A 26,981-nucleotide genomic window follows, 5' to 3' on the forward strand; every position below is an offset into this window, starting at 1 on the left:
TTTAACTGGAATGGTTCTGCGAGGAAGTGACGTTGCAGCCGGCTGACCAATAGCAGCGCCGGACCCGTCCGTGAGGCCGTGGATGTGGGCGGGCTCATTAGAAATTTCCGGCACTATATGCATGAATGGCCTGTGATACGTCATCACGTAGCCTCTGAGTGTGTGTGACGCAGCGCCTACACATTAGCAGTGTGTCGAGCTAGCAGCGCTGGTACTGTGTATTGTCATTTGGTGACCGCGGAATGGTGTTATCGACACGACGTTTTAGCACTGCGTGTTTACTATTGGAATAATACACACTCCACTACTAGCTTCAAAGTTTACGTCTTTCTTGTAATCGCGTAGTGGAATATAACCACGACAAGCCGTCAACATGCCGAGGGTAGTACCCGACCAGAGAGCTAAATTCGAGAACGACGAACTCTTCAGAAAACTTGGACGCGAGTCCGAGGTAAGCTTGTTTGCGTTTTTAAAAAGTTTCTTTCTTTCGCGACCGGGTGAGCATGGGCGAGTTGGGGCACAATCGGGACAACCCCGGAAGTGGGGATATTAACCGCAAAGACTGCTCATTATAGTTGGGGTCAAACCAAATTACAAGCAGCACTTCAACGTGTGATACTGGATAAGTGTACGTATCGTGTATTCATTTCTCGGTGTGCTGCATTGCCGCATGCGCATGTAAACTGACATGTGCCTATTGCACCTGTAATGAAGTCCTCCCGATGTCGTAATGTTCGCACGTGCATGGCGGTATCTCTTTCGCTTTTATTGTAGATCCCAGCACATACAAAAGCGATTGCGTAATGGTAGTCACAAAAGGTCGGCATGGTGTTGGTGGCACTGGCAATGGACATGTGTTGATAGGCGATCGTATCAGCATGGAGGAATCCATGATGTCCGTATCTGTCGTCCAACTTTACTACTTTGACCAACCACTTGGCCGCCGCCTCATCCCTAGTCCGAGTAACTATGGAGTAACTAAGACCCTTACAGATTGCTTCTTCCCTTTTTTGACATTGGGCGAAACCTGTACCGGGATAGCCCAGTATAGCAGGGCGTTGTGTACAGGCAGAAGCAGAGGACAGGCCTTGGTCCTGATCACTCGGTCTACCCCCATCTGCATGTTTGTTCCTAGGAGAACGGTGGAATAAATGCTAGGCCTGAAACTTCCTGAACCACCGAGGAAGTTCAAGTCGCAAGAATTTCTTATTTTTAAAGGGCAACAGGGAACTCTCATAGAGGACCTGCGTGGAGCGTCCTCACAGAGGATAGGTCTTTGTTTCTGTATGATATGCTTGAGTAGACACTGCAGTACTTGATTGTCATCCAAATCTAAATAACAAAACATGTCCCCTGTGAGGGCATGCATGCATGCCCTCTATTGCTGGCAGTAGTGTTTGTCCTAAGATATATTTCTTCTGTGGAGGCCTATTGAAACATCCTATCAACCGATCCCATAACTTCCCTTTGTTAGATATGAGTTAAGTTTCTGATGGTGATATCTTGATAATGTTTTTTTTGCAGATCAAATACACAGGGTTCCGTGACCGGTCACACGAAGAACGTCAAGTCCGTTTCCAGGCAGGATGTCGTGAGGGCCATGCGGAGCTTGTAAGTTAAGCTATAGTAGTTCAACATTTACTCGCCCCCCCCTTAAGTGTTGATCCTTAATCGACCCCAGTTCTTTCAGCTTCAGATCCTTCAAAATCCACCAGAAGTGTTTGGAAGACTTTGCAACCCGATCTGGGTCTTGGTAGCCAGACGTGAAAAAACGGTGCCATTTCATGTTTCTTGCAAGGGGCTGGATTCGGGGGACATATGGGAGGTGTTGGTGAAAAGGTTCTGACTAAAATAATAAAGAAGTTTAAGGTACTTAATAGGTGTCATTTTCATTATGGACCTATTTTAAGATGGCATAAAATGCTGGTTGAAATTTGTCAGGAATCTGAAACTATACTGACGGTGCCACTGCACGGATTGTGTAACTTGAGGGGGTTTTCCCCACAATCGCAACATTGGCCCTTTTTAGTTGTCCGAAATTCAGTGTTTATGATGTCTCCATTCCGACTGAACCTCAAACTGTTGGCTAAATTCACACCAAGCGCAGGACTGTACGAGCAAGTCACGCCAACTGCTCGGTTCCACAGTCACCATGAACGCTGCCACATGAAGGCCGCGTGGAGCAAACATTGTCAAGGACGGGTGTTTTAACCTCTCGCTCGGGTGAAGGCCTCCTGTGTGTTTCAAGGGGTGTTTGTTGTTGCAAATCAGTCCGGTGGTGGTAGGGATACAACAAAGAGTTGTCTTGTTAGGAAATTCCACCTGGCAGAATTTCTGGACCACTTTGACAAGCCCACGCTTGCTACCTTTTTCACGATTACTGCCTCCACCCGTGCCAGTTTTTCTTCAGAAATGTAATGAGACACATTTTAAGCTCATTTATAACGCCAATCAAGGTAATTTGATGAAGAAATTGTATCTGTGCAATGAGCATTGCAGCGCTGCTGCGATGAGCTTGATTTTATTTTCTCCTTGTTTCCGGTTTTTTTTTATCTCTTCGAACATAACTTTACACTGCTGCTAGCAAATTTAATGTGTGCTGGGACGAACTTGTGTTAAAAAAACGCAAACCAAACTAAAATATGGTTTTACCTTCGATTTTAGCCAACAGACCTCTCCAAAATTTCCGTCAAGTAGGCAAGAACCGCAGTAATTTCTCCAGCTTAAGTTTGAGATTTCTGGTTCAGTTCTAAGATTTATTGTTAGACTTGTCCCGAATGAGATAAAAATGGTATAAAGGTGAAGCTTCATCATAGACCGGCTGTGCTTACGTGTAACTTTTCGAAAGTTGGCCGGGTCAGTGTAGTCTAATGGCTTGCCTTGAGGAACTAACATTATGGTTATGAAGACTCTTGACCAGACGTTTCTGTCGGACAACTAACACTGCGACCAAGTACATGTATTAAGTTTTCCCAAGTGCTTATGGTAGTTGTACCGTCCAAGTCCTTCACTTGGTGCTTGGTCGGATTCATTTCAATTCTCGTCCATAGTTACAGCTTGTAGGATTTACTCTTGAGTTTCAATATAGTCCTGGGTATTCCCATACTCTTCGAGTTTCCTTCCATTTTTTGAAAGGGAAACCAGTACCACTGAACCCCGCGCCCTATTAAACCGAGTGACCTTTGATCATGAATTGAAATCGTACTGTGCTTTTTAATTGGCCAACTTAAAGCACAACTCGAGAGATAAAAAGGACAGGTGAAATAGCCCCATGAATGAACGTATATGAATAAAAAAGCTTTATCAGTCTTGCTCTGTGAAACCTCAACCATGTACCGCTGATTTAATGGTCAACTCCGGAACTGTTTACTGTCGCTTCTGGCCGAAATTTTAGTGACCACAATAGAAAGAAAATGAACTGTTGAAACGCAGTATTTTTTCCAAGGTCTCCAATATGTCACATGTATGGTTAAGGACAAATGTGATTCTTAAGTTCAGAAGACAGTTCGTTTTGTGTGTAGCATTGCAGTAAAGTACATAGGCTCTAAATGTTAAGTTGGCGTCTGCTGTTCACGACTTTGCCGTTCATGATTTATTATTTTGTTTCACTCTTCAGGCCTTTTCTTCCACCGGAACAAATCTCCACCTTCACTTTCTCCCTCCAAATAGTCACAATGAAAACGGCAAAACGGAACGGTTACCCACGAGAGAGTACGTCGACTTCGACAGAGAAATAGGAAGGGTAAGTCCGTGAATTTGCAAAATCGGCGATAGTAATTCCAAAATGCAGTTTGGTTTAACTTTCCTCAAGTCAATAAGCTAAATGGAATGCACCTTAAGATTTAAAATTATGTTGAGCGAAGGTTTTAGGTTTCATGTTGTTCATGCGAATCGAATCTTCTTTTGCATCATTCTTGAAGTGCATAACAGTTGGAGTCATACAACTCCAGAAAAAATGGATTATCGCTGTGGGGGACGTAAAAGAGACTTAAGTAGATTTATTGAGACTGTCGCATAATATTTAGAAAATGTCCCATTAAATGTGCTTTCGGCCGTCCGGTCAAAAAGCAGTAGTTTTAACCCTGGCCCTGACCCGGTTATGACGGCCTGTTAAACTACTGAATTGACCCATTTCACGGTGACTTTGACCGCAGAAAAAAGATTTTCACGGTCGCTATACATAAAGCTCGCACTACATATAGCGCTACATTCAGCGGAGTAGTCATAGCGCGCTGTCGCTCCATTTGGATTACTCACGCCGCAGTTTCTCGGAAGTCCTTCTTATTATATGCAGAGTAGGCGTGGCTTAGTCACCTGCCTGTAAGCATTCCAGAGCGCATTCCACCACCGAAACCTTGATATTAAATTAGCCTAGTCGACACGGCCGGCGAGGGCGACATCATTTTTCTCGGGAGGGGGTGCACGTTGCATCAGCTTATTATTACTAATCAGGTGTAAACGCACAGGCTTTCCGTGATTCACTGCGTTGTCATCGTGTGTAATAGTGTATTGATTACTTCAGAAGGGTTGCTGAACTTGATTTGTCGCGTGTAATCTCCATGGAATCTCTCTCGCAACAAAAGACTTTGGACTCGAATACTGTAGTCGAAATCGTGATTTACATGTCACATATTATAGTTGTCGCGATCTTTGTTCAACGTGCAAGTTAACAACCCATATTTCGCAGGCAGCACTGAGTCCGGATGCTTACATTTTGGCGATCGTGGGTCGAAGATAGTGATAATAATGGACTGATTTCATAATTACTAACACTGAGGAAGTAAACAAAACTAAATGCACTCTGTAATAAACGGTACCACTTGGTCATCATTATCTACATACGAGCATAATGGAATCTGCGCAATATTGAGAGACGGTAAAGCATTACATGTTTGTGAAAGGAGATCATAATCATTTACCATTTGGGCAACTGTAGTGGGGTTTAGATTAGTCTTTGCAGCTTTTATGTCCCTGTGTTTCTGCTGTGTCTAATTTCGAAAAAAAAACAACAACTTTCATTGAACTCATTAGCAAATTAAAAAAAATCCATAATAATTTTTTTAAAGTATATTCATAATAGTGCATGACAAATATTATCAAAATCTGATTTTCCAGGTAGTTGTTGGTGACATTATGAGGGACATCAAACCGGAACCGCTCACGCTTTAATACCCATAAGACATAGGTTCTGCTCGACTGGCCTTCCTAGAAATCTGTACGGCAGCCGTGGGTGCATGATTGAATCAGAACGGTACCCTTATAATTTGCCGCTGCACATTAAAAATATGTTTACCGGATGCATTGCAAGGGCTGTGAAGGACGGAAACAACAGCTGCCATGTGTAAATGGTAGTTATCAAAAGAGATGAGAATGAATTAATTTTCCTTGGCTCCATGCTGGTTTTATGAACTAATGCAAGCATTGCTTCTCAATATACATGTAGATACTGTTTAGACGTATTCGTGTATAGGCGTATATACAATACCTGCATAAATCTCCGTCATCTGATTGGTGGATCGTTGGCCACATGTCATTGAATTATTCGTTCTATTCAATGGTACCCGTTGAATAGAACTTCAGTTCACTTGACCGATTCCCGCCCCCATTTCATATATCTCCTCCCCAATAAGAAAGAGGAAAATTATGTAGGGACGGAACCAGTCTAACATTGCTTGGTGCTACCAGTGGAAAGCGCCTCGGACACGAATCTGTTTCGCAAAGTGGCGGACGTGCGCGAGCGGCATTTTGTTCTCCCATTACAGAAGAGGATTTGTGCAGGTATTCTATAAAACAAATAATTCATTCAGGCAATGGTAAGAACAATTTCGTGAGGTGACAGGTGAAAATTTTCGATTCCACGCGGTGAATGTATTGTTATAGGCCCCACGTTAAACCTTCAAGCGTTTTTTCGCACTGCAGCGAAACCGAAAGAGAAGTGAATCTTGGGGGAAAAAGATGACGCACGTACGCATAGCAGGTATAATGTTTGTGGATATCAAAATTAATGGTGAATATCAAATGCGGTGGATATTGGGGATAACCCGCCCGTGAACTCTTGTATCTCGTGCGCAACACTGCGGGTGGAGAACTGTAGGTCTTTCTGAGCACTAACGTCGGGGGTAGAATTCTGTTATTCCTGGTTCGTCCAGTTCTGTTGATCGTGACGCATTTCCGTGTGTGCTTGTGGTGTTCGTGTGCGGTGAGTTTCAAGCTGTGGTACCTGTTGAATGGATGCACGGAAAGAGAAAGTACGGTGTAAAATTTGACACTCCAACTCTATTCATACGCCACATAACCGAAAACTGTAAAACGAAGCCCCCAAAAAGAATATCCCGACACGGATATTTGATTAGCTCTTTAAACTGTTATTTGACGGGGAAAAAAACTGAATTTAGAATCGCTTTAGTTACTTGACTAGGCATGCCGTAAAGTGCGTGCCGTATGCAACTTGCAACCCAGCTCGGCGAAAAGACGGCTGGTGATGCGTGCAAACAAGTGTTGGTATTATTCATTTAGTCACCTGTTGGCGCGAGATCCCCTCAAGCGTGTTGTACTCTTAGACGCCCACCGCAGCCGTTTTTAGCTCAAGGTTTACTCCCCCTTACCTTTGCAGCTGTCAGACTGAATTACAGAGGGTGCACTTATGAAAGGGTTTCGACATGGAACCTAGTCTTGTTCGGATAGGAATATAAAAAGGATATAAGCTAAACCACGACGCATGACATTGCCGTTTTATCACATTTTTACTTCCGAAGTTTCTTTTAAATGCCTCTTGTGTGCCATTATTTACTTATGATGATAACGACTTTACGATAAACTGCTCCTTTATTCATCATTTTTTGTCGTTCATTACCGGTGTGTTTGGAAAATATTTTCAAGGCTGCACGTCGGTCGAATTGGTGTTTAGCTTACTGTGCCTGAGCAAAACTTAAGATAGTGGGCAAATAGTTTGGTGTTTTTATCGACTGTGCGTCATTCCGGACGAAGAACGAAACCAAGCCTATAAGAGAGAACCGTCGCCAGAACCTCCGAACAGTCAGTTTGAAAACAGGGAAATAGGCCCCTATATCAAGTAAAAACCAATAAACAGATATCAAAGTATACCAGAATTTTTGCAACTTTATGTCAAAGGTTACGAGAGTAAGACTTTTAACGAAAGATCGGACATCATTGATTTGCTCACTTAATGTGGAAATTTGAACATTACCCCCCCCCCCAAAAAAAAGGTCTTATAAACAGCGTGGGAGTAGTTCTTCAAGGACCAAAAGTGATAAACAGTTGTGAATGCAGGTCCACCGTTGCTCATTTAAATTAAAGGTCCAAATTGCCTGCGCGGACCGAATCACGATTTTGTTGCTGTCAAATTCTCCACTATTAGAGTATTTCTTGGCACGTGGACTGCATGGGTGGTCTGAGAAGGAGGATGGAATCTAGGAGCAGGACTGCCAGCTTGTACTTCTGAAAGTATTGGGCCAAAAGGTGACCTGCAAATCGCTCTATTTTAAAATGACGATGTGCTTCATAGCAATTTTTAGGGGCAATTTTCTCTGGGGGGGAGTAATATCTTCAAACGTCATCGGTTAAGCCACTAAAATGGAAAGGAAAACGACTGATGAGGAAGTGATCTTTGATTTGATATGTGTCTTGAACACCTGTGAAACTTGTATTTTCCCTGCTTTTTGAAGTGGGGATATCTATCATTGTTGTCTATGGCATGCAGCTTATTTACTGGGCTGCACCCTTTTGATGCATGGGACAGTTGCCATCTTGTCTGAATCAAGGCCTGCATGTTGTGTGCACGGCACAGATTTGCTACACTGTACAGCGGAGATGTATCTGGAATCCGTCCAAAGTAAGCAGAGTGCGAGCCCGCTGCGCCATTGTCCTTCCTCAGATATGAACAACTTGGCAACTTGCCCCATATTCTTGCCATGGAACAAAGTGCGCTTTCCTGTCGTGTTATCAGTTTTTCGCACCAGTTCGGTAAATTACACACAGGGAACTTGACTAGTTGTATCTATCTATGGGAATTGTGTTTATCTTCCTAGTTTGATTTGTGAACAATCTTCGTCGTCAAGGCTTTCTTAAAACACCGTTGCTGTAACGATGTCCAAACATATTTTGTCCGAAATATTTTGATGAAAAGTTTATGCTGGATTTTTATCAAGATAGCTACACGTTGCAGCCAGAAGCAGTTCTTACGTGAAGTGTGATGGAATAAGCAACTTTCTTCCTCCATGCTTTCCGAAATTCACTGTAGCATTGGAGTTCCTCGACCAGTGGGCCTAACATCTGCGAGAGTTTTGCCCCTTCACGGAAAAAGAAAAAAAGAAAGGCTCGCACCGTCAGGATTTAGCAATCTTTATTTTGTCAAGGTGGCTTTATCGTGAAATGACAGGTCTTCATTTTGCGAGTTTGTTGACCAGGGACAAGTTCGATCAAGGACCACAGTTCGACAAACTTTGGTCGAACGCACGCATATTGGTCGCATTGTTGGTTGCCATACGTCGTTTTTTAATTGCACAGTACAGAGAGCACCAGTTATAAGAAAGTGCCGGAAAAACAGTACATCACTACTAAACGACCACTTTCACTCTTGTTTTTGCTATTTTACCCTTCCTGCGGCCGTTTTTTCTCCCCTTCGGCCTAATGACCTGAAAACGGTAGACTGGGGTCGTTGGCACTTCACTGCACATGCGCTATGGGTATCACGAGTTAATTAACTAGTGGTCTTTGACCAAACTTAACCCCATGTTGTCTCAAGAGTCTGACAGTATCTCTTGACAAGACATGTCGAGTTCCCGTCTTTCACAACCCTCGTTAAATCCTATTTATTTCAGTTCAGTTCTTGCCGAAGTTGCTGTGTACACGACTATAGGTTCTGCAAAACTGATACCTCAAACGGTGTATTATATGTTTTCGTATTCGGGCGTAATGTTGAACCGCTCCGATCTTAGCAGCCGGGCAACAGTTTCAAACTTGGCCATGCACCAAAACCAGAGATATACAGAACGGTCGCCCTGGCGGCAGGCTTATTTGGTGAGAAGTTCTACACAAGCCCTACACGCCGTACCTTATCACAAACCCCCGCTTTTCAATTCGGTTTGCCAGCTGCAAGGCCTTATAACCCTCTAGGTTTTTTACGACTAACGCCCTTGATCAGCTGAGTAGCTGCGTGCTCGATCCCTCGCTTAAAGGCCTGGATCCACGTCACCAATATCAACATGAAATCCCACGTTTATATGAAGTAGAGACTGGAAAATGTGAACTTTTATTCTATACCTGTGTGAACTTCAACATAGAGGATATTTTGGGCATAGTAAGCACCCTACATGTAAATAGGTTTTTGCGTTGCTTAGCTAAGTGTCGCGCGTTGTGCATTATAAAAGTTGAGATCATAAAACGGGTACAGTTTCGAAATCGGGCAGTCTTGACGAAGTTGTCGAATTTGACTTGTCCACAGCCCAACTTTACTTGGCGTTCATGGTTTGGTTGTGGCAACTGAAAATCAGCCAAAAGTGACTGCACATGTCCTGGCTTGGATTGTTGCATGGCGTGAATCTGCATGGTCGAACTTGATTGATGCGTGTTTTTCCTAAGGACTTAGTTTCCCGCCAGTATCGACTAAGGTTTCAGCCATTTTACACAATCGAAAGAAATCAGTCAGTTGGTTTTGACCCTTTTTATACATAACCTTGGGAAATAACCGCCACTGTGATTATATTCTCAATCGGCAGCTACGGTACATGTACATATATTGGAATAGGGCTGGCAGAAATCAATACCTTGTCTTTACCTTAATGGTGTAAAGGTTGGATGTACCCTTTTTAAGCACGAACAGATCAGATACATTAAGATCCACAAATTCCCCTTTCGCGCTGAAATCTCACACTTAAGGCGCCAAACAGGCTCCTGGGTGAGTTTCAACGCTAAGCCGTTTTTCGCACACCATGATTGATATAGTGTCTTGGTAAGGTTAATGCTGTTAACTAAGGCCATGCACGTAAATACAATACGGGGGGAGAGAATATATGACTAAATTAGAAGTCAATGCATGAAATCGCACATTCTTAGCAGGATGTGCCTGCAAAGTTTACGGTACGCGACACTAACCTCGATTTTGGAACTCATTATCCTGATTGGAATATCACCGATATCGCAGTGGCCTTTATTAAACCAGTTTTGAGCAAAGATTTGACCATGATGAGGCTATTTCTAAGCCGTCGTTTCCTTGTACGTGCTTGTCGCTGTGCATAATAGGTCGGTTTTTCTCGGCGTCGTATGATTCCTTTCTGGAACGAAGCCAGGGGGGAAATCTGCCGGACCTACGTGTGCCCTGCGCTGAGGTCGCGGCGCGACAATCCATACATTGAAGCTCGGAGAAACGTTGTATTGTCAAAGATGGCCCAGAAGTTTCTGTCTGGAATCTCCTGCGTCCTGATTTCCGCTGTATAAAGTCAGGGGTACCTCGTTTGTAAACCTGTAGAAAAATCGTTCTCGCCACTCGAAGGGGTCACCGATGTTTCTTACAAAAAATACATGCGATCAGCGCAATTGACGTTGCCTGCCTCTCCAGAACAAAAGCCAGCGATAATTGCTGGCCCTTGGGTGTTATAGAATTGAATTCCCGCACGTACGGAGACTGAGGTGTCGCATGCTGCGTGCCGTGAACCCTGTTGATCTATTTTTGTCCCAGGCGTGGCAGTGGCAGCATTATTAACCTTGATTTCCCGATGAAGGTTTTAAAACTTCCCCATTAAAACTGAAATCACAGGTCTTGCTTGACTATTCGTTCCCTGTAGCTTAGATATGCGCTGGAAGGCCCCTTTGATCCCACGTTCAGCCTGGTCGCACTTAATGTACCGTAACGTCACATTATGTGTTACAATCTATACACTATATACAACAGCATTAGCTTTAATCCCTAACTAAACTACCTTCCCTGGTGAAGCTTGAGAAGATTACCTTTCAATGCTGACGATTTCACATTAATAGTTGACATAATAGAATATACAACTCGCTGGTTACATTTTGCCAAAAATGTTCTCAAGCATTGTGTCTTACTGGCAAGGTATATACAATGTAGTCCGAAAACAGAACTGGACAAGATGCTCTAAATTGCCGTCAGTGACGGTGTGACGAACTATCGAGTGAAAACCCTGTCGTTCCAGGGCCCATAAATTTGCAATCGACATGGTAAAAACCATCCGCGGACTCCGGGAACACTCTGCAGTTACTCCCGAATCCACAGACCCGGTCCACGCGCCTCCGATATAGGTTACTGTACCTGGACGATGGCTTGCCAGCTCCGTGTGGCCCGGCTACCTCCCCTGGTGTGATGTGGTTAGAGCGCAGTTTGGTATCGACGGTCAAGATGTTGTTCTCTGTACGTAAGGCATTGTGTCTTAATGTATAAATCAGGGGGTATTTACGCGTTTTAAAATGTCTAAATTGATGGCTGTTATTGAACCTTTTCGCAGTTTCGCCATTGTGTCCTGTATTACTTGTGCTGCACTCTCCGAAGCAAAGGAGTGAAAAACCACTCCATAAAAGACAATATGCTCCTTGGCAGAGTGGACATTTTTCTCTTTTGGAGTGATTTCCACTCATTCTAGAATTTTTTTACTCATTTTAGAGTGGTTCTCACTCTTGTGGGGTATAGATCTATGGGAGACTCACTCTTTTTGAGAGTGGGGTTTCACTCTTTTGCCTTTAGTCAGCAATTAAGAATCTGAAGCAAAATACATCTGATGGAATATGTGTTCTAAAGGAACTGAGTATAGGTCCATGGAATGGAATACCTGCGATAAAACTTCTGTAAGCTCGGTACGATACGTGTATTTATAATTTATATAGGCCTAGCCCCACACCATAAAAAATGTGCGATCTATATCGAAACCGGTTTCAGCGAATTTTTATGTACAAAAAAGTAGACCTGTACGAAAGTTTCGCACGCTATTAATGTTAAAAAGTAGGAAATTTGAACTGATATCACGCTGCTGTTTAATACAACAGGAGCCCAGCCTTAGAATATGCTGACTGTCTGAAGGTCTTAGACGCTGTTTTGAGTTCACAAGTTTAACGACTAGGAACCCAGTAAGGCGATTTTCTCATGAATTGAAAGTGGCTTGTGAATGGGAATTCGACTGCAGTTTGGGAATGATTATCGCTGTGTACATGTAGGCCTATATACTGACAGGCATTTGGGGGAAACTTGATGGCATTTTCGTATCTCCTTACGACCCGCAAGAATACCAATATTTTTTAGGCAAAAAATGACTTGTGGGCCATCCAGCTGATATAAACACTGTCCACCAGTACTGCTTGCAGAGTAAGCGTTTTACCGTGCCGCTCTGGTACGGCGTAGCAATCCCTACCCCCACTTGGTCCAGGATTGTATTCTCTTCGCATGTCGAACGAAAAAAATAACCACACTTTGAGCGTCTGCGCTCATCGCTACACTTCGTCGCCGCCTCCGAGTCTAGTATTATGTTTAGGACTGCCAGATTTCGATCGGGATTTGTTTTGACTGAAATTTCGTTGTTTTGGTGGCTGTGCGGTGCGCACACCGTTACTTGAACCGTAACCTTTGACTCGTAGCACACCCTTCTTCGTGCATTTTGCCTTTGCTGTGTAAAATTATGCGGGCCGAACTTGTACATTTAACAATACAACCACAATATTTTGGCTCCGAAATCTACGCCTCTTGGAAAACTGCACCTTTGTCAATAGGTGGCAAACTGCGCGGGAAACGGTCTTATTGAATTTCTTTATCCAAAAGGAATGGTTTGGATGTGAGTCATCGGAAAGGAGATGGCACGCAAACAAGTGACCACACAACCACAACTCGACCGCCATCTTGTTTGAGCACTTTGAAAAATGCACGAAAACCGCCTGCATATAGCGAAATGATCCCCAAGCCACTTTCGCGAAGCAGAATCATCACAATATACTTCGGCATTCTTTTAGCTTGAGCCTGTACTCTGTCTCGTAAATTTCATGTACATTTCCAGGCGAGAGGAAAGCAGAAATTCAAATATATTTATAGGCCTAGGCCTACATGTACTTTGGATTACAGACGAGGTACCGTAATATGCCATTGAGGCTGGTGCATGCACAAACGTGTAAACCATAATGTCCTATTTGATGTCTCGGTGTATAACACAGTTATCATCAGTGGGTTACATTTTGGACAATGTAGTGTTTTCCTTCATAAAAAGTTCGCTTTGACATGTAACATTTTCAGTGTAAAAGAAAGAATTTGTAAAAATTCTTTTACCAAATTTGAGCCACTGTTCTACGGTTTTCTCCATTGTAATCTGAAGTATATGTGTCAACAGTTCGATCACCTGACAAACACCATTTGTTAGGCTGAACAATCTTTTCATTCTTAACCAAAATTACAGTCGAAAGACTGAAGAATCGAAGCACCATTAGTCCAAGACATCTTTCCAGTTTCAACTGTCACAGTCTGGGCTAACATGAAGACACGATTTGTGCGTGAACAAAAATCAATTCCTCGAAATGGAAGACGAGAGGGTGTCTCCTTACCACAATTTTAACTATGTGCCAACTCACCATGTTGGAAATATAGTGTTCCGAGCGTCCATCCTGCCTCCTTTCCCCCATCATATCACACAGACAATCGGCACATTTAGTTCCCGTGCAATTATCTTGACCGTCGTGGCGGCCTTGCAAGCCAACGAAATAGTTGAAGACGTGGCGACCGGGCAGACACCGCAACACTGCGGCAGCGTCACCGCAGCGTTTTGCCCGCCGACACCCTCGGCTGTGTGCTCCGCAGAGCGACTGGCCTGCCTCGTGGCAAACCGCAGGTACTTTGCGAATTCACTAGGTTTTTTGTTCGGTACAAGGAGCGGCTGTTTTGGAAATTGATGATTGAGGTTTTGTCGTTAATATGTAAAGCATTCTCCCAGTGGCCAGTGTGAAAGGTCCTTGATTACTGCTTCTTTTTTTTTTCAAAACTACTCCGGAAGGTGTTCTGTTTTCTTACTATTTGAGTTTGATTTCTTGTATTTTCACTACACTTCTGGCAAATCATTTGTTCATTCGATCAAGCCAGTTTGCTGATCAGCCATGCTCCGTTTTCTTCAAAAGCAAAGATAGTGAGTTAAGGGAGTGAAGCCGGAGTTGTGGGGGTGAAAGTAGACACGTATAGCCATCGGCAAGCCGACCGAGGACAGCAGCCACAGCGAAACCGCTGCTCATCAGATATTACGGCTGCTTCTTTTTTCAGCACGGCGCTTTGAAATGCATCTCCTTGTTTTGAAGAGTCAGCTTTCACCTAACAAACCACTTGTTTTCAGTTTCATGGGTGGCATACATTACGGAAATTCAGATGTTAGTTTAGCTCGTCGTTCAAAAAAAAGTCAAAGAACTACACTTTAATTCGACGTGTGGGGAATTTCGCGCGGCTAAGAGTTTTTCCCTCGTGTTGTTTAGGTGACATTTGTGAGAATTTGATTATTAAACAGGTATTTTTGCAAGCCCACGAGGCCAAGACATCTGCGGAGGCATCTCGATTATATGGAATACATGCAGTTCAATTACTTGTTTTCTGAGAAAAGCCGATTCTTGTCCGGGGCCCTCGGCCGAGTTGCGGACCGTACGCGAGGGACCCGTGTCCGTCCGACCGCCGTGGGCTTCACGGGGGCGATAACATAAGCTTGCCCGTATCACCCACGATCCATCCGCGGTGGATCGAAATAGCCCTGACGTGATCACTGCCCAAAGTGGTCACTCTTTGGGAGGAAAGAGAGGAGATTCGACCCAAAGAACCTGTCCTTTAAGTTCTCTATTAATGATCAACTTAATCCTAAAATGTTTAAGAACATGGATAAACAGGTTTTGCAAACAACCTATAACTATAGAATTGGATATCAGAATTTATTTACCACAGAGCACGCTGTATAGGTTGCCGTCACGTCTTCATGAAAAAGTGTACCCACCAGTTTCAGATAATTTGGACGTAATCAAAGACTTCTGGTTGACAAAGTGTTCACCTTTTTAAAGCTCCGTTTCGTGTTAACCTGTCTCAATTTGACATTTGATAGTACCCTCTCTCAATATATATATATTTTAAGTCGGTTGTTCAGTTACCAGAAACATTGCCTAAAACGCACAAGGGATGAGAAGTCAGTAAAGATTACCGTTCTGGATATCTTTTTTATTCCGGATAATTTCGTGGTCATCTATTTTGTGTTCTGACGGCAATGGAATCGGCAGATGTACAATCGCCCCTGTGGTTCACAAGACTACGAAGCGGACCAGAAATCTTCCTTCGAGCAAAACGACGTGTCGCACGGCCCATCAAAGGCGCAACACTCGCTGGAGACTCCTGCGTGCCTTCCGCGCTGACCTTACAAACTCGGGATGAAATGCTGCTACGGGCTGTGGGACTTTACAACAGAAGAACTAACGTACAACAGCGTCTTGGTCCAGAACAGGAACATGTTTTATGACTTTGAAGTCGTATATGGGTAACTGTATACCGATTTTTTTTGCCTGTAACAAATTCTGTGATTATTTTGTTCTCGTCATTACAGGTCCATCTGAAAACAAGATTTATCCTCAACGGCGTCTGTGTGGTTTGTAAAGCATGGGTGGATTTACAGCGACTGGATGGCATAGGCTACGTGGAATTTGATGAGGACAAGGCTAGGGTAAGACATGCAGAAAGTATAATTTTTGTATACCGGTAATTGATTTAATCATAAAGTAGAGTTTTAGAGAAATGAAATCATACCCCAAATGCGCATTTTGATTGTGGCAGATTGCGAGCTCGAGTAGGTTGGATTCTTGGTTCTTTCAAGTTTCGCCGAACAAAACTTGTGGAGTTGCTGATTCAAACCTGGCCCTTTTAAAGAACTCAAGCTAGCATATGTCAGTTTTCGTCTGCTAATTGAAGTTGTAAAAATCACTCATTGTTCGGCATTCAGGTCGCATCTGATTGGCGCTCACAGAGTAATCTGATTTTGTAATCTGTAGCAGTAACTTCTACTTAGGAAATATGAGACTTTTTTCTGTTAGCACTTCTTTTTTTAATATTATTTTGCACTATCAAAATAACACCTTATACCAGACTTTTTTTTAGGTGTGTACAACTTATACCCATCTGATAGAACTTAGATACCATCATCATCAAATCGCGAGGGACGTCAAATCAGTTTGGTCGATATCTTGAATTTTGTTCCTCTCCTGGTTTTGGATTGTAGATGGAGGACGCCGTCTTAAGACAATCCCTGGCCCAGCAGAACAGGCGGCTGATGGAGTTCGAAGAGAGGCAAAGAATACAGCGGGAAGAGCTGGAGAGGCAAGCCGAGGCCGAAGTGGAGGTAGGGTACACGATCGGCCGGACTGTTGAGATGTGAGACACGGCCCGTGTCTCCCTGTCTGGGGCGGGGCGGGTGCCTGTCCTTCAGGGATTGGGTTTCAGTATGAAAATTTTCTCCAAAAGTTCTCATTATCGTCCAACTTGTATTTACAAAATTCGGGATCGATATCGTAATATAATCTATATAACCTGCTGATGTGTAGAACTTGAGCGATGTGATCAAAGATTACAGAACATGTCCCGAACGAAGCGTGGCATTGGTTGTTTCTGCATGCTCTGCACAGTAGTTCGCTTGAAATGAAGTGATTTCACATGGCGTAGCAGCCTATTTTTTTTTCAAAATGAATCGTCATAATCAAATGATTTTGTTTACGCAGACAGACATTTAAGTGCTGTTCACGGTGACTAGACACGTGTACATGTTTGTCATTGCTTGCGTAGAATGTTTCTATAAACGTTGGGACTTGTCATATATTAAAGATGATGGAATTAAATGAAGAAGTGACGAATTGCTGAAGGAGTTAAGAAGCATTTTTGACAAAAAGGCAAATTTTCCCCCTTTTAATTTATTTCGACGCCTTGGCTGTAGTCATTCGAACGCCAGCCCGTCGTTGTGGAAAAGATTCATCTCAGGTTCTGGGTTGGACATTTCCATCGATTGCAACTCACCGTCAAATCTCAGAGTAGAATAATTAGAATTCTGTTTCAACACGTTCAAAGTGCAAATCATACTCGCACTTTTCCAAACAAGTTGCTTTCAAATCGGACGTTTTAGTACAATTTAGTGCAATATTGTTACAGTAACTCAACGGTTTGACCATTTTGAAATCGGATCAAATGGGATAAATATTTTCCGAGCTCGTTAGCAGAGCCCATCAAAGCTATACCTTTCCCCCAGAACACAACCAAGAAAGTTCCAAACACATTCTTAATTGACCAATCGACCAAACACAGACTGCGCTGTTCCTAGTCAACTATAGTTGGTGACATCCGGCACTGATGCTCCGTGGTAGCGGGACCCATTCAGCGCATGCAACGGGCAGATCGCTCCATCTACCCGCTATATGGCTTTGCCTGGTTTGCCTGGCGCCTTTTCTCCTCCATGGACTTTTTATACAGGGGAAATGGTACTACCAGCCACAGTCTAATGAATTTCTACATGACTTTTGCGGGAAGGATGTGGACTGCCTTTTTAAATCCGATTTCTTAAAATGATATCGACAATTGATATCAGAAATCGAAACGTAGCATTGTATATGCTGATTGGAATATCTGTTTTTCGGTAGCAAAGATTGTGCGTTCTTTTATCCGGGTTTGCTGAGCGATTGTTGTCGTCTGTCGGCTTTTTTAGCATTCCCCAAATCAACATAATTATTTGTTCATGGGAGACATGTTTGGCGTGCCCAAGGAAGTGGTTTTTAGATAAAAGGGCTTGACAAAGTACGCCAGACGGAGACCATTATCTGACTGAAGGAACAAAATACTGCTGGGATGTTTTGTGATAACAAAATTAAACTGGCATGCCGCATGGATGGGTGTTGATTACAATGTTTGGCCGCATCTTTCCTGTTATGTTTGAGTGAACCGCTTGTGACATGTTACGATGGAAATGCTGGCCGATTATTACTTTTCAAAACTTTACCAAATGGCGTGTTTTTTCGTTCAAGGCCGGGGAGCTTTAACATTAACAAACCTATCGAAATTGAATCCTATTATTGCCATGCATAAAGTGATACACCTGCATAAAGTCGGCCTCCAGGCAACCTGTGAATGTTTTTTTGAATGATTTTTGTAAATGTTCTGCTCTCTTTCTGCCCGTTTCCATTTCACTGTAGAGAAACGAAAGCAAAGCCTGAGGAATTCCTGAGGGCAGAACGGAGAGCAGAACACGGATAGGAGGAAGATAACACACAAAACTAGACCCGTCACACCCCTCAGAGGAAAAACACGATGCAACGCCCCCAATTGGCCAACAAGTCCAAGTTTGCGTGCATGTCACATCTTATGCGGGCTAGTTATATTGTGCGACACTTTTAGGGGATTTTTAGTGTAACGGCGTTGCCGTTATTATTGCGTACCAGTGAATCTTTAGACACGAAATTTATCGTCCACGTGCCCACATATTGAGTTGGCACTCGAGTCCCGACTTGTAACAAGTTTTTAAAATGTCTTTTGCCAAATTCATGCGATTTTAATTTTTCAAGTTTTTATCTAGTTTTTTCCCCTTCATGTTAAATGATGTGCAAAAATGAAAAATGAAACAGCAATAATTGGAATACAAACCGAAGCTGAGATGATTGTCTATTGTAAATCGTTTTCGAAGTCGTATACTCCGCTCGAGAAGGATCCGTCAGAAGTTAGAATGATCTCATTTTTGGCGACTGAGATTTTGGCTTTGTCACATTTCGTTGAGATGGAGCCAAAGTGAATTACTTTATTCGGGGTTACAGGGTGGGTGAAACATCCACAGAATAATAATTATATTGAAATTAGTAGTATTGTTAATTGTGACTGTGAAATACCACTTTTCCATTTTTGGATGGGTTAAGCACCCCGAGATTTGAAAAGGGTATTCTGTCTGATCCGTTTTTGGATCACCAGACAGTCGTAGACGCGAAAGGAAATCCGTCAAAGCCATGTGAATCTGACTGGTCACAAACGGTCGAGTAGTCATCGGTGCAAGTTTAGACCCGCAGCTTTAAAAATACCCGAGAAATAATCCGCTTTTTTCACAAGGTGAATCAGTGGGCGTTGGGCTTTCCTCTTTAGCTGGCTCCAAAGTCCTAAAGACCGACATCCTGAGGCGTCCTTGTCACGTTGGAATGCATCATGCGTTGCATGCCGGGTCTGATGCAGGCAGCAAAATGTCATACATCCTCACTCAATTTGGGGCGTGACTACGCCCCTTAGGGAATGAAAACGAAACAAAGAAATGTATTTTAAGATATATGTGAAAGGTCCTTATTCCGCGGACACTGTTAACATCCTAAAAGCATCTTATGGGCATTAAAAATTGGCTTTAAGGATGTGTCATTCAAACCCATTGTTCTATTCGTAAAAGGATCCCCGCCCTAATAGACGCAAGACATGGGCGATAATGTTCTGCGCCCTGTAAGTCCCATTGTGAGTTGTCCAGCACTCTCTTTAAATTCGCGACGATTTGGCCTGAAAAAGCGCCGTCGCCGAAATTCAGATCGCTTTTCAGTGTTGAATTGTTTGAATTGTTGTTTTCACTTCTGGGCAGGATATTTGATATATTCTTCAGTGAAATTTAGAGACTGAAAGAAGGGGAACGTGTGGAAAGTATTATAGTGACAAACTTAAAACTGTTCCTATAGTTGTCAAGTAATTATAGTTTTTTATCCATTTTGTCGCGAATATATACTAATTATGTATACATGTATATGGTTTTTATAGGGACTGTAAATTACCTTTGCATAGTCTATGTTGTTTTGCTTTGAAGAAAATAAGACCAGGCAGGGACTGTGTGTAATTGTATTAGTTTAGTTCAATTGTAATAAAAGAAGATTTCAGATTTTAATATCAGTATTCTGTCCATAATATAATGGTTCTGTCGGCCGGCCGAAAAAGTTTATAAGACAGTCGATCAAAAATGTGACTTGTTACCACAAAATGAGCTGAAAGTCGAATTTTCAATAATTGAGATATCGGTATTTTTGATTTCAGCAGAAAGTAAAGGGTAAAAGTATAAGGTGACAAAGTGACATTATTCTGCCAGCTTTGAATAAATGAATAATACTGTCAGCAAAATTGCTGAGAAAATGACATTTTTCGATATATGATCCTGCGAAAAATTTGGAATTAAACAGGAGACGGGTTACTCTTTCCAAATATTACAAAACCAAAAATTTACCTCCACCTCAATATGACTTTGAATCCTCAAAATAGGAAACAGCGGGATGCGACTTTACTCTCATTTTGTCGTGACAGGTCACAAATTTTAAGAAGATTGTTTTCACACTGGTTTTCAAATTTAGTTAGAAATCATCGACATATTTCTTCGGTGCTACCTGTATGTGACCCGCAAACACAAAAGTCAAAATTGAATGCGATCTTTACTTCGTGGAAAAAAGGGAATCATTGTTTTGGCGAATTCGGTTTGCGTTCTTTTATCGACAAAGGGCCACCTGTTGGAGAATTCACACTCTAACAATGTAGCATCGCTTATTTCCTTGGCTGAATAAACCTGAACTCCGACTCCGGAAGTCTTTTATCTTTCTCAGCGCATGTGATCCCAAATTTTTTGGATGTTTTCCATCATTGTTCCACGGCAACGGGGCCTTCGTGGGCTTGAGTCATCGGCTCCCGCCTGTGCACGGTCGATCGCGCAGCGATTCCCCGGACCGTGGGTGTTCTAAACTCGGTGCGATCCCGAGTCCGCGGGGGTGGCAGTCACATCGTTGAGTTAACCCGGCTTGAAAGATTTAAGCGTTATTTTGCTATCCAAGACTGTCGACATGTCAAGCTAGAGGTTTGTGGAAGTCATTAATTAACTAAAATACAAGCTCTGAGTCTGAGAGTTTGCCCTAACAATAAGACCCGCGCCTGTGTAGAACATAACTTCCGACCTTGGGAATAAGTTAACGACGGATTGGAACTCTGCAGGTAGACTTGAAAACACTGGCAGTCGTCCAACATTTTCCTTTCCAAAGTATGATTATACTAATGGATTAAAATTCTACGAAAGTATAGAATTACTCTCGGAGTGGAATGTTTCGAAACCTACTCGCGCAGGATAGTGTGTACCATATGAATTTGTAGCATGGCGTGTCGCATATAATAAGTCGCGGTATAGTCGTTCAGCTTGAACCTTTTGATGAGTGGCAAGCCGCATTCTTTGAAGTTACCAATTATCACTTTTATCCTACAATACATTCTTGCGAAATGAACTTGACTGTTCGTGCGGAAAATAGCCCTCAAGGTTTGGCAATCTGCGACTCGGAAAAACTCGGTAGGCCTACTTGCGAACTTCTTTTCTGTATAGTCGGAGGGTCCTGGTGGCGTGTTACTACGAAAATGTGAAATGTCCGAGAAGGTGTGTCTTGAAGAAAGGCAACCAGTTTAATTACCCAAAACATCATCCATTTCGTGACATCAGACGGTATTTCAACGGTGATCCCATAAGACCATCTGTAAAACGGTGATGAATTATTTGCGCACCGCGGTAAGGTGAGTGGCAGCGTCGCAGTGTTCGTCCCGCGGGGTGATTGTCTCTCTATTCTCGGAAAACTGCGTTGGCAGCGCCACTTAACCTGACAACGACAAAGGATAAGCCGTTGCATCCGTTCTGTCGTTGTGTGATAATTATCACGCTTGAAAATTGGGTCGATGTCAGATCCATGGACATTGTTGCAAGGGTCTACGTTTCTGACGATTGGTACTTTGTGCTGCCACAGCAACTGCATGTACATGTACATGAAATCATACAACTGTCGTTAAAATTGTGCGATCAAGCGAGGAAGTACGCGCATCCAGGCGCCATTTTGAAATTCAACCATGTACAACTGTCCCCGCCGATATCATGGAGTTGTGACAAGGTTTTACATGTATGTTTCGGTGGGCGTTGAAAAAGTTTCATTAAACGTGAATAGAACCAAAGGCCGCTACTTTTACCTTCTGTAGAACACGACGAATCGCCAAAACGAACATCTGCAACTAGCAACAAGTCAAACGGTTAGTTGGGTTCCACTGCCAAAACACATCCATGATGGTTTTACCTACTGCCACCTAAGGACCAGTGCGTGTGTCTCAGGGAGGGATGGGCTCTGTCCCATCGTCTCACAAACCTAGGGGACAACAAATTTTTTGTCCGGCTTCGAAGTTCGAAGTGATTCTCTGTCATCATGAAAAGATGAAATTCGTGGACAGTTGCCAGATCTTTTGATTGATCTATGAAGTCACCGGTGGGTGGGGGGGGGGGGTTACATGTAGTGTATAGGTTTTCTCAGTGAGTGAGACACGAACGCGTGGTTTGAAGCAAGAGACTGTCTAGGATGTGGGTTCGCACCGCACGCACCAAAAGCGGCGATTCACACCGCTGTTAATAAGTTGGGACGGGGGTTGGGTTTTCGTGATGGGCATGACATTTGAGACGACTCGCCCTCCCTCGAGACCCTTTTGATTGGCCGCTGAAAAAAGGACATCCCGCCTTTTTCTGCAACCTGTCTAGTCGCTATCGGTTTGGGTCGTTTGTCTATCAGCATGCGTGTTAATGGGTGGTACAGCACAGGCCCACGGTGTCTGATAAACGTCAGTGAGGTACTCAGAAAAAAATAAGTCGCTTTGTAAAAAAAAATAGCCTGCATCTCAATATTTTCAGTATTTTTTAACTTGAAAACCCGTTTGTTTGACTGTTTTGAAGAACCATAGCGTTACTGCATGTAGATTCGGAATTTCGTCTGCGTGGCTGTGGGGGGGGGATTCCACAGCTGGCCGAGATCTACTCTTCAGAAATCATCTTCATTACAGAAGTTCTCGTCTCCTGTACGTTCATAAACACTGTCTTACTTTCATGGAGTTTATGCATTCAGAAATTCCGAAGATTCGGTCGTGTGTCGGCCAATTCTCCTACCAGAGGCGCTAATGTTGGTTTTCCCTTAGTGTTTTCTTTCTAACTGAACATGCAACAATCTCGTTTTTTTTTTAGTTAAAGAGAAATCTGAATCAGGAAATCTAAGGTGAGCGGAAACATTCCTTACAACCAGCATGGTTCCCCCCGAAAGCGAATATGTCTACACTCCATTAAAGTCCGACATTTGTAGATGTTGCATTTTAAAAGTCCAGTGTGGTTTTGTGTCTTCCCGAAACTTAAAAAAAATCGTCAATTTTGGCTCCATATCTTATGGCAGTTTATCAGTTTGTGTTCCATACAGTCAAAGTGAAACTGCCTGTGGGCTACTTAATATCCACTTTGTTTTACAATATAGACATGTTATATACATTAAATCTATGTACAGTATATATACTTTAAATATACCGTTAAAGATCTCTTAATTTAAATAACACTGTAGGGCCTATAATTTATATAAAGTGTCCATTAGATTGTCAAACTTTCCCAGAAAACTGCTTCATTCCCGTTAAATTATATTTGGGGTTATTTAGGCCTTATCTTGAATGCACACCTTATACCGTTCGGGAGAAAAATGGTTTTACTTTCCATCCACCTTGAGGTTCTGCTACACGTTGCAAACAAACTAAACTACTTTTTCCCCTAGTCTGTAATAACCTTTGACCCACTTTTCGGTTGTTGAACCCGGGTGAGGACAATAGGAGAACCAGCAAAACAACTTTAGCGGTCACAGTGCAGTATTGTCTCTACAGTTGTGAGTTATGCCACACCGGGACACCGCAAGCAAACCTTTCAAGAAATTTCCTGGAAACTCGTCAACTCTCCGACCACCGAATGGCCTCTAGAAAGTGTGGTAGCCAACCTTCTTTTAACCCGTTGTGCCACAACATCGAGCGAGCTGATCCTGCACCACACCAAAATAGTGGTTGACAAATGTAACCGCGAAGGCCAAATGGCGATTTTTCCTTGCAAGCGTCGCATTACACATCGCTGACACGGTGATAATTTTCATATGTTCAAGACATGTTTTATTTGACACTTTAAATTTGAATCGCTGTTTGCAACTTTAGGCAAGTTCTTTATTAAAAAGAAACTACCCCATGGGTATTTTTCAAGGAATTGGAAGCACCATCTTTCAAGTCTTACAGTTTATAAGCGCTTTACCACCACCTCCATTGGAGGTGCACGGCTGGGAAAATTGCTCTACGTGTGTAAAAATTGACAATCTGTTTAGAATAACATTGCACCCCCCCCGGACTCAAAACTTCAATTCTGCGCTGAATGACATAGGGAGGAGGTACGCCGTCCCAGTTAATATTTAACTTTCATTCATGCGCCCTTGTGCCCTCTGTGCTCCTGTAGTAGAGACAATAAACTTTGTACAGTTACATCGCCGGAGACGAGCACAGAAGAACGGTAGGGAAACAGGTAGAGCGACCGCTGCACCGATCCCCAGGTTGCATGCTATATAATATAAACAACACAAGCCTTTACAAGCTGGTTGTGAATTTTCATGGATCGTAAACCTTGACTAAAATACATCATATAGTTTCTTCATTATCCGTTTTCTCTTCTTGTCTTAACCCGACCCAGGCGCGGAGGAGAGGTCAGCCAAGCCCTGCGAGTACCAGCGGCAGTAGTGGTGGGACCAACAGCAGTGGTGAAGGTTGCTGAAACCAGGGAGGATATTGATAGGACTCTTGTTAAGGGACTGAGGAAAAAATGGCGGGAAAGGATGAGACATTTATTTTCCTGTCCAGAATGTGAGCTTAAAGAGCAAACAGGAAAAGAAGATTTTTCTCGTAAATGCGTCACGGTTCATCTACAGCTGGTCTGTGCTGGAAAATATTTCGGACTTAAGTTAGTTCACGGAGTTGTTTTTGAAACGGAAACTAAACGTAAGCCCACATTTTTTTTTCGAAAACTGGATGTGGCAAACTTTTCATGAAAAATTATTTCAGTTTTCCGAACGAGTGGGGCAAAATGATCAAAGTATCTAACCACGATTGGATTGGACAAGGCCCAATCATGTATACATACATACAGATCATTGAGTGTGAGCGAATTTTTTATTCCTTCATGGTGTGACAGCGTTTCATGCGGACATAATTCGCCTTGCCAAGAACTTTGCGACATGTCCCATGAGGTACACATTAAAGTCTACAAAATGAGAACAAAAAATTGAAAAAAAAGACGAATGTGCCGTGGACTGAAGACACTTTAAATCAAGAACGTAAAGTTTATGCAAGTCTTGAGCTCATCTTTAGAGTTACTTTCTTAAAATGTGTTTATTATTGAAATTCTGGGTTTCTTATAGAGTCGAAATGGTTTAAAAACAAAACTCGTATATTTTTGCTAGGTTTGATATGCTCCACCGTTATTGATCGTGATGCAAATGTATTAATGCTATTTATTATGTAATTAATGTGTGATCCGGCGCGTTACAAGTTATTTAAAACGTGTCACACCCGACAACTTACTTTTTATGCAAATCGGCTTTGTTACAATCCATGTCTCCATGCTTTAGGATTCATTTTTTCTTTCGAGATTTCATTTTTGACCCGTTAGACCCGAGCTGTTCCATTTTCTGATATGGGAATACAAAATTGTCCAGAGTTATGGCAAAGGTTCGGACTATTTGCCCGTGGTTGTTGGCCAGGCGTTAAATATTTCAAACAGATAATACAGCTTGCGAGGCAGCCGAAACGCGACGAAGCCGACATTAAGGTCGAGTTCGGGCGGCCTGTTCTTGACACGGGTGTCTTGCTCTCGCGCTCGAACGGCGGGAACACGACTCAAGAACACTGTTCTCGGAACAGGATCACACACCACCTCCTCGTCAGGGTTTTAAAGGAACACACGGAAAAACTCGTGAGACTTTGATTTTTGAACAGCTGCAAAAAGTAGAGAGATGGCTTCCAAAGCCATGGACAATGGGAAGTTTTGCAAAATTAACATTAATTATTTTCCGTAACACAGAAATGAATGTTCCCGTTTATATAGAAAAGAATTCAGCCCATCCAAACATTAACTCTCGAATAACGTAGCCTACATGGACGCCGCCATGTTGCATGTTGCTTGTCACTAACTACCAGCGATAACCGGTTGTTTGTTCCCGGCGTTCGAGCAGCCGACCCACGAACAACAAATCGAGCTGTTCGTGAACATACGGGAACAAGCCACCCGAACTCGGCCTTTAAATACGCTAGTCAAACTAGTTACATTTTAACAGCTGAGGGCGGTATTCAGGAATTGTGGACTCCTCCGGTCCCAGCCACATTAATTTGAAGTGACCCAGCCTGAGTAGAACTTAGTCAAACGCGCTTTCGGAATTAGATGCTGCATTTTTATGTGTCAAGGTTTGCTGATAAGCCTTTTTAAAAACAGCAGTGGCGTAACTATTGTACATTTTGCAGGGGAGGGGGACATTCGGGGGCCTCATTTTTTGGAGAGAGACACTCGATGGGTTCGGTCACGGTTGAAACACTATTGTCGGCAGTTTTCTCTAATTTTTTGAAGGGGGGCACAGGAGCATAGGCCTGGGGACCTTGCCCCTACCCCCTGGATAGGTTGTGAATACAAATGTCCTGTCTTACCCAATCGGACAAAGTCCGTCACATAATATATGTACTGTGAAAATGATCAAAATGTAAGAGAAAATTCCCGGCATTTTGCGTGACCTTTGTGCAGTGTTTCGGGTGTATTTATCTTCTTTTTCCCCCTTTTTTTTTAGAACTGAACCAAGTGTAATTAAATGCGAAGAAATTGAAGCATCAGTTTCATTTCTTCGCCGCATTTGTATGTGTTCTTGTTTCTATACATGATCCATCCTATAAGAGTGCAAACTTTTAAATGTATGTTAACTGAGAAAAATGAACCATCATATACTTATAAAAGATTTTGAATGGGTCAAATAAACTAGAACTTTTGAAGTTAGCACTGGCTCTGTTTTTACCTTTTGTATATTTTGTTTACCTAAGTTCTTTCTGTTGTACGATAAAATGTTCACACTGTCTCTAGGCGAATTTTTATAATGTG

At 42.8% G+C, this 26,981-nt stretch overlaps 1 protein-coding gene and 1 long non-coding RNA gene across 3 annotated transcripts; one reads left to right on the plus strand and one right to left on the minus strand.

Moving 5' to 3' along the window:
• The first annotated feature begins 159 nt into the window (after positions 1 to 159).
• On the plus strand, positions 160 to 26,879 carry cbfb (core-binding factor subunit beta). Of its 2 annotated transcripts, none has more exons than XM_022238783.2 (6): positions 160 to 451; positions 1,525 to 1,611; positions 3,617 to 3,742; positions 15,567 to 15,683; positions 16,236 to 16,355; positions 24,537 to 26,879. In XM_022238783.2, exons 1-6 carry the CDS (start codon positions 374 to 376, stop codon positions 24,615 to 24,617), a joined length of 609 nt encoding a protein of 202 aa, XP_022094475.1. In that variant the 5' UTR covers positions 160 to 373; the 3' UTR covers positions 24,618 to 26,879. The 2 variants fall into 2 exon arrangements, with proteins under 2 accessions (XP_022094475.1, XP_022094476.1); XM_022238784.2 differs by lacking the exon at positions 24,537 to 26,879 and adding an exon at positions 18,190 to 19,895 and having other exon boundaries at positions 161 to 451.
• LOC147798930 (uncharacterized) lies at positions 4,803 to 13,831 on the minus strand. Its single transcript, XR_015425543.1, has 3 exons — positions 13,579 to 13,831; positions 8,203 to 8,309; positions 4,803 to 6,220 (listed from the first exon to the last, which is right to left on the minus strand). It is a non-coding gene; the product is annotated as an uncharacterized LOC147798930 (long non-coding RNA).
• Positions 26,880 to 26,981: the final 102 nt, after the last annotated feature.

The sequence above is a fragment of the Acanthaster planci genome, linkage group LG06 (assembly GCF_054643075.1).
Source record: "Acanthaster planci isolate LZ-2023a linkage group LG06, COTS_SCS, whole genome shotgun sequence".
NCBI lineage: Eukaryota > Metazoa > Echinodermata > Asteroidea > Valvatida > Acanthasteridae > Acanthaster > Acanthaster planci.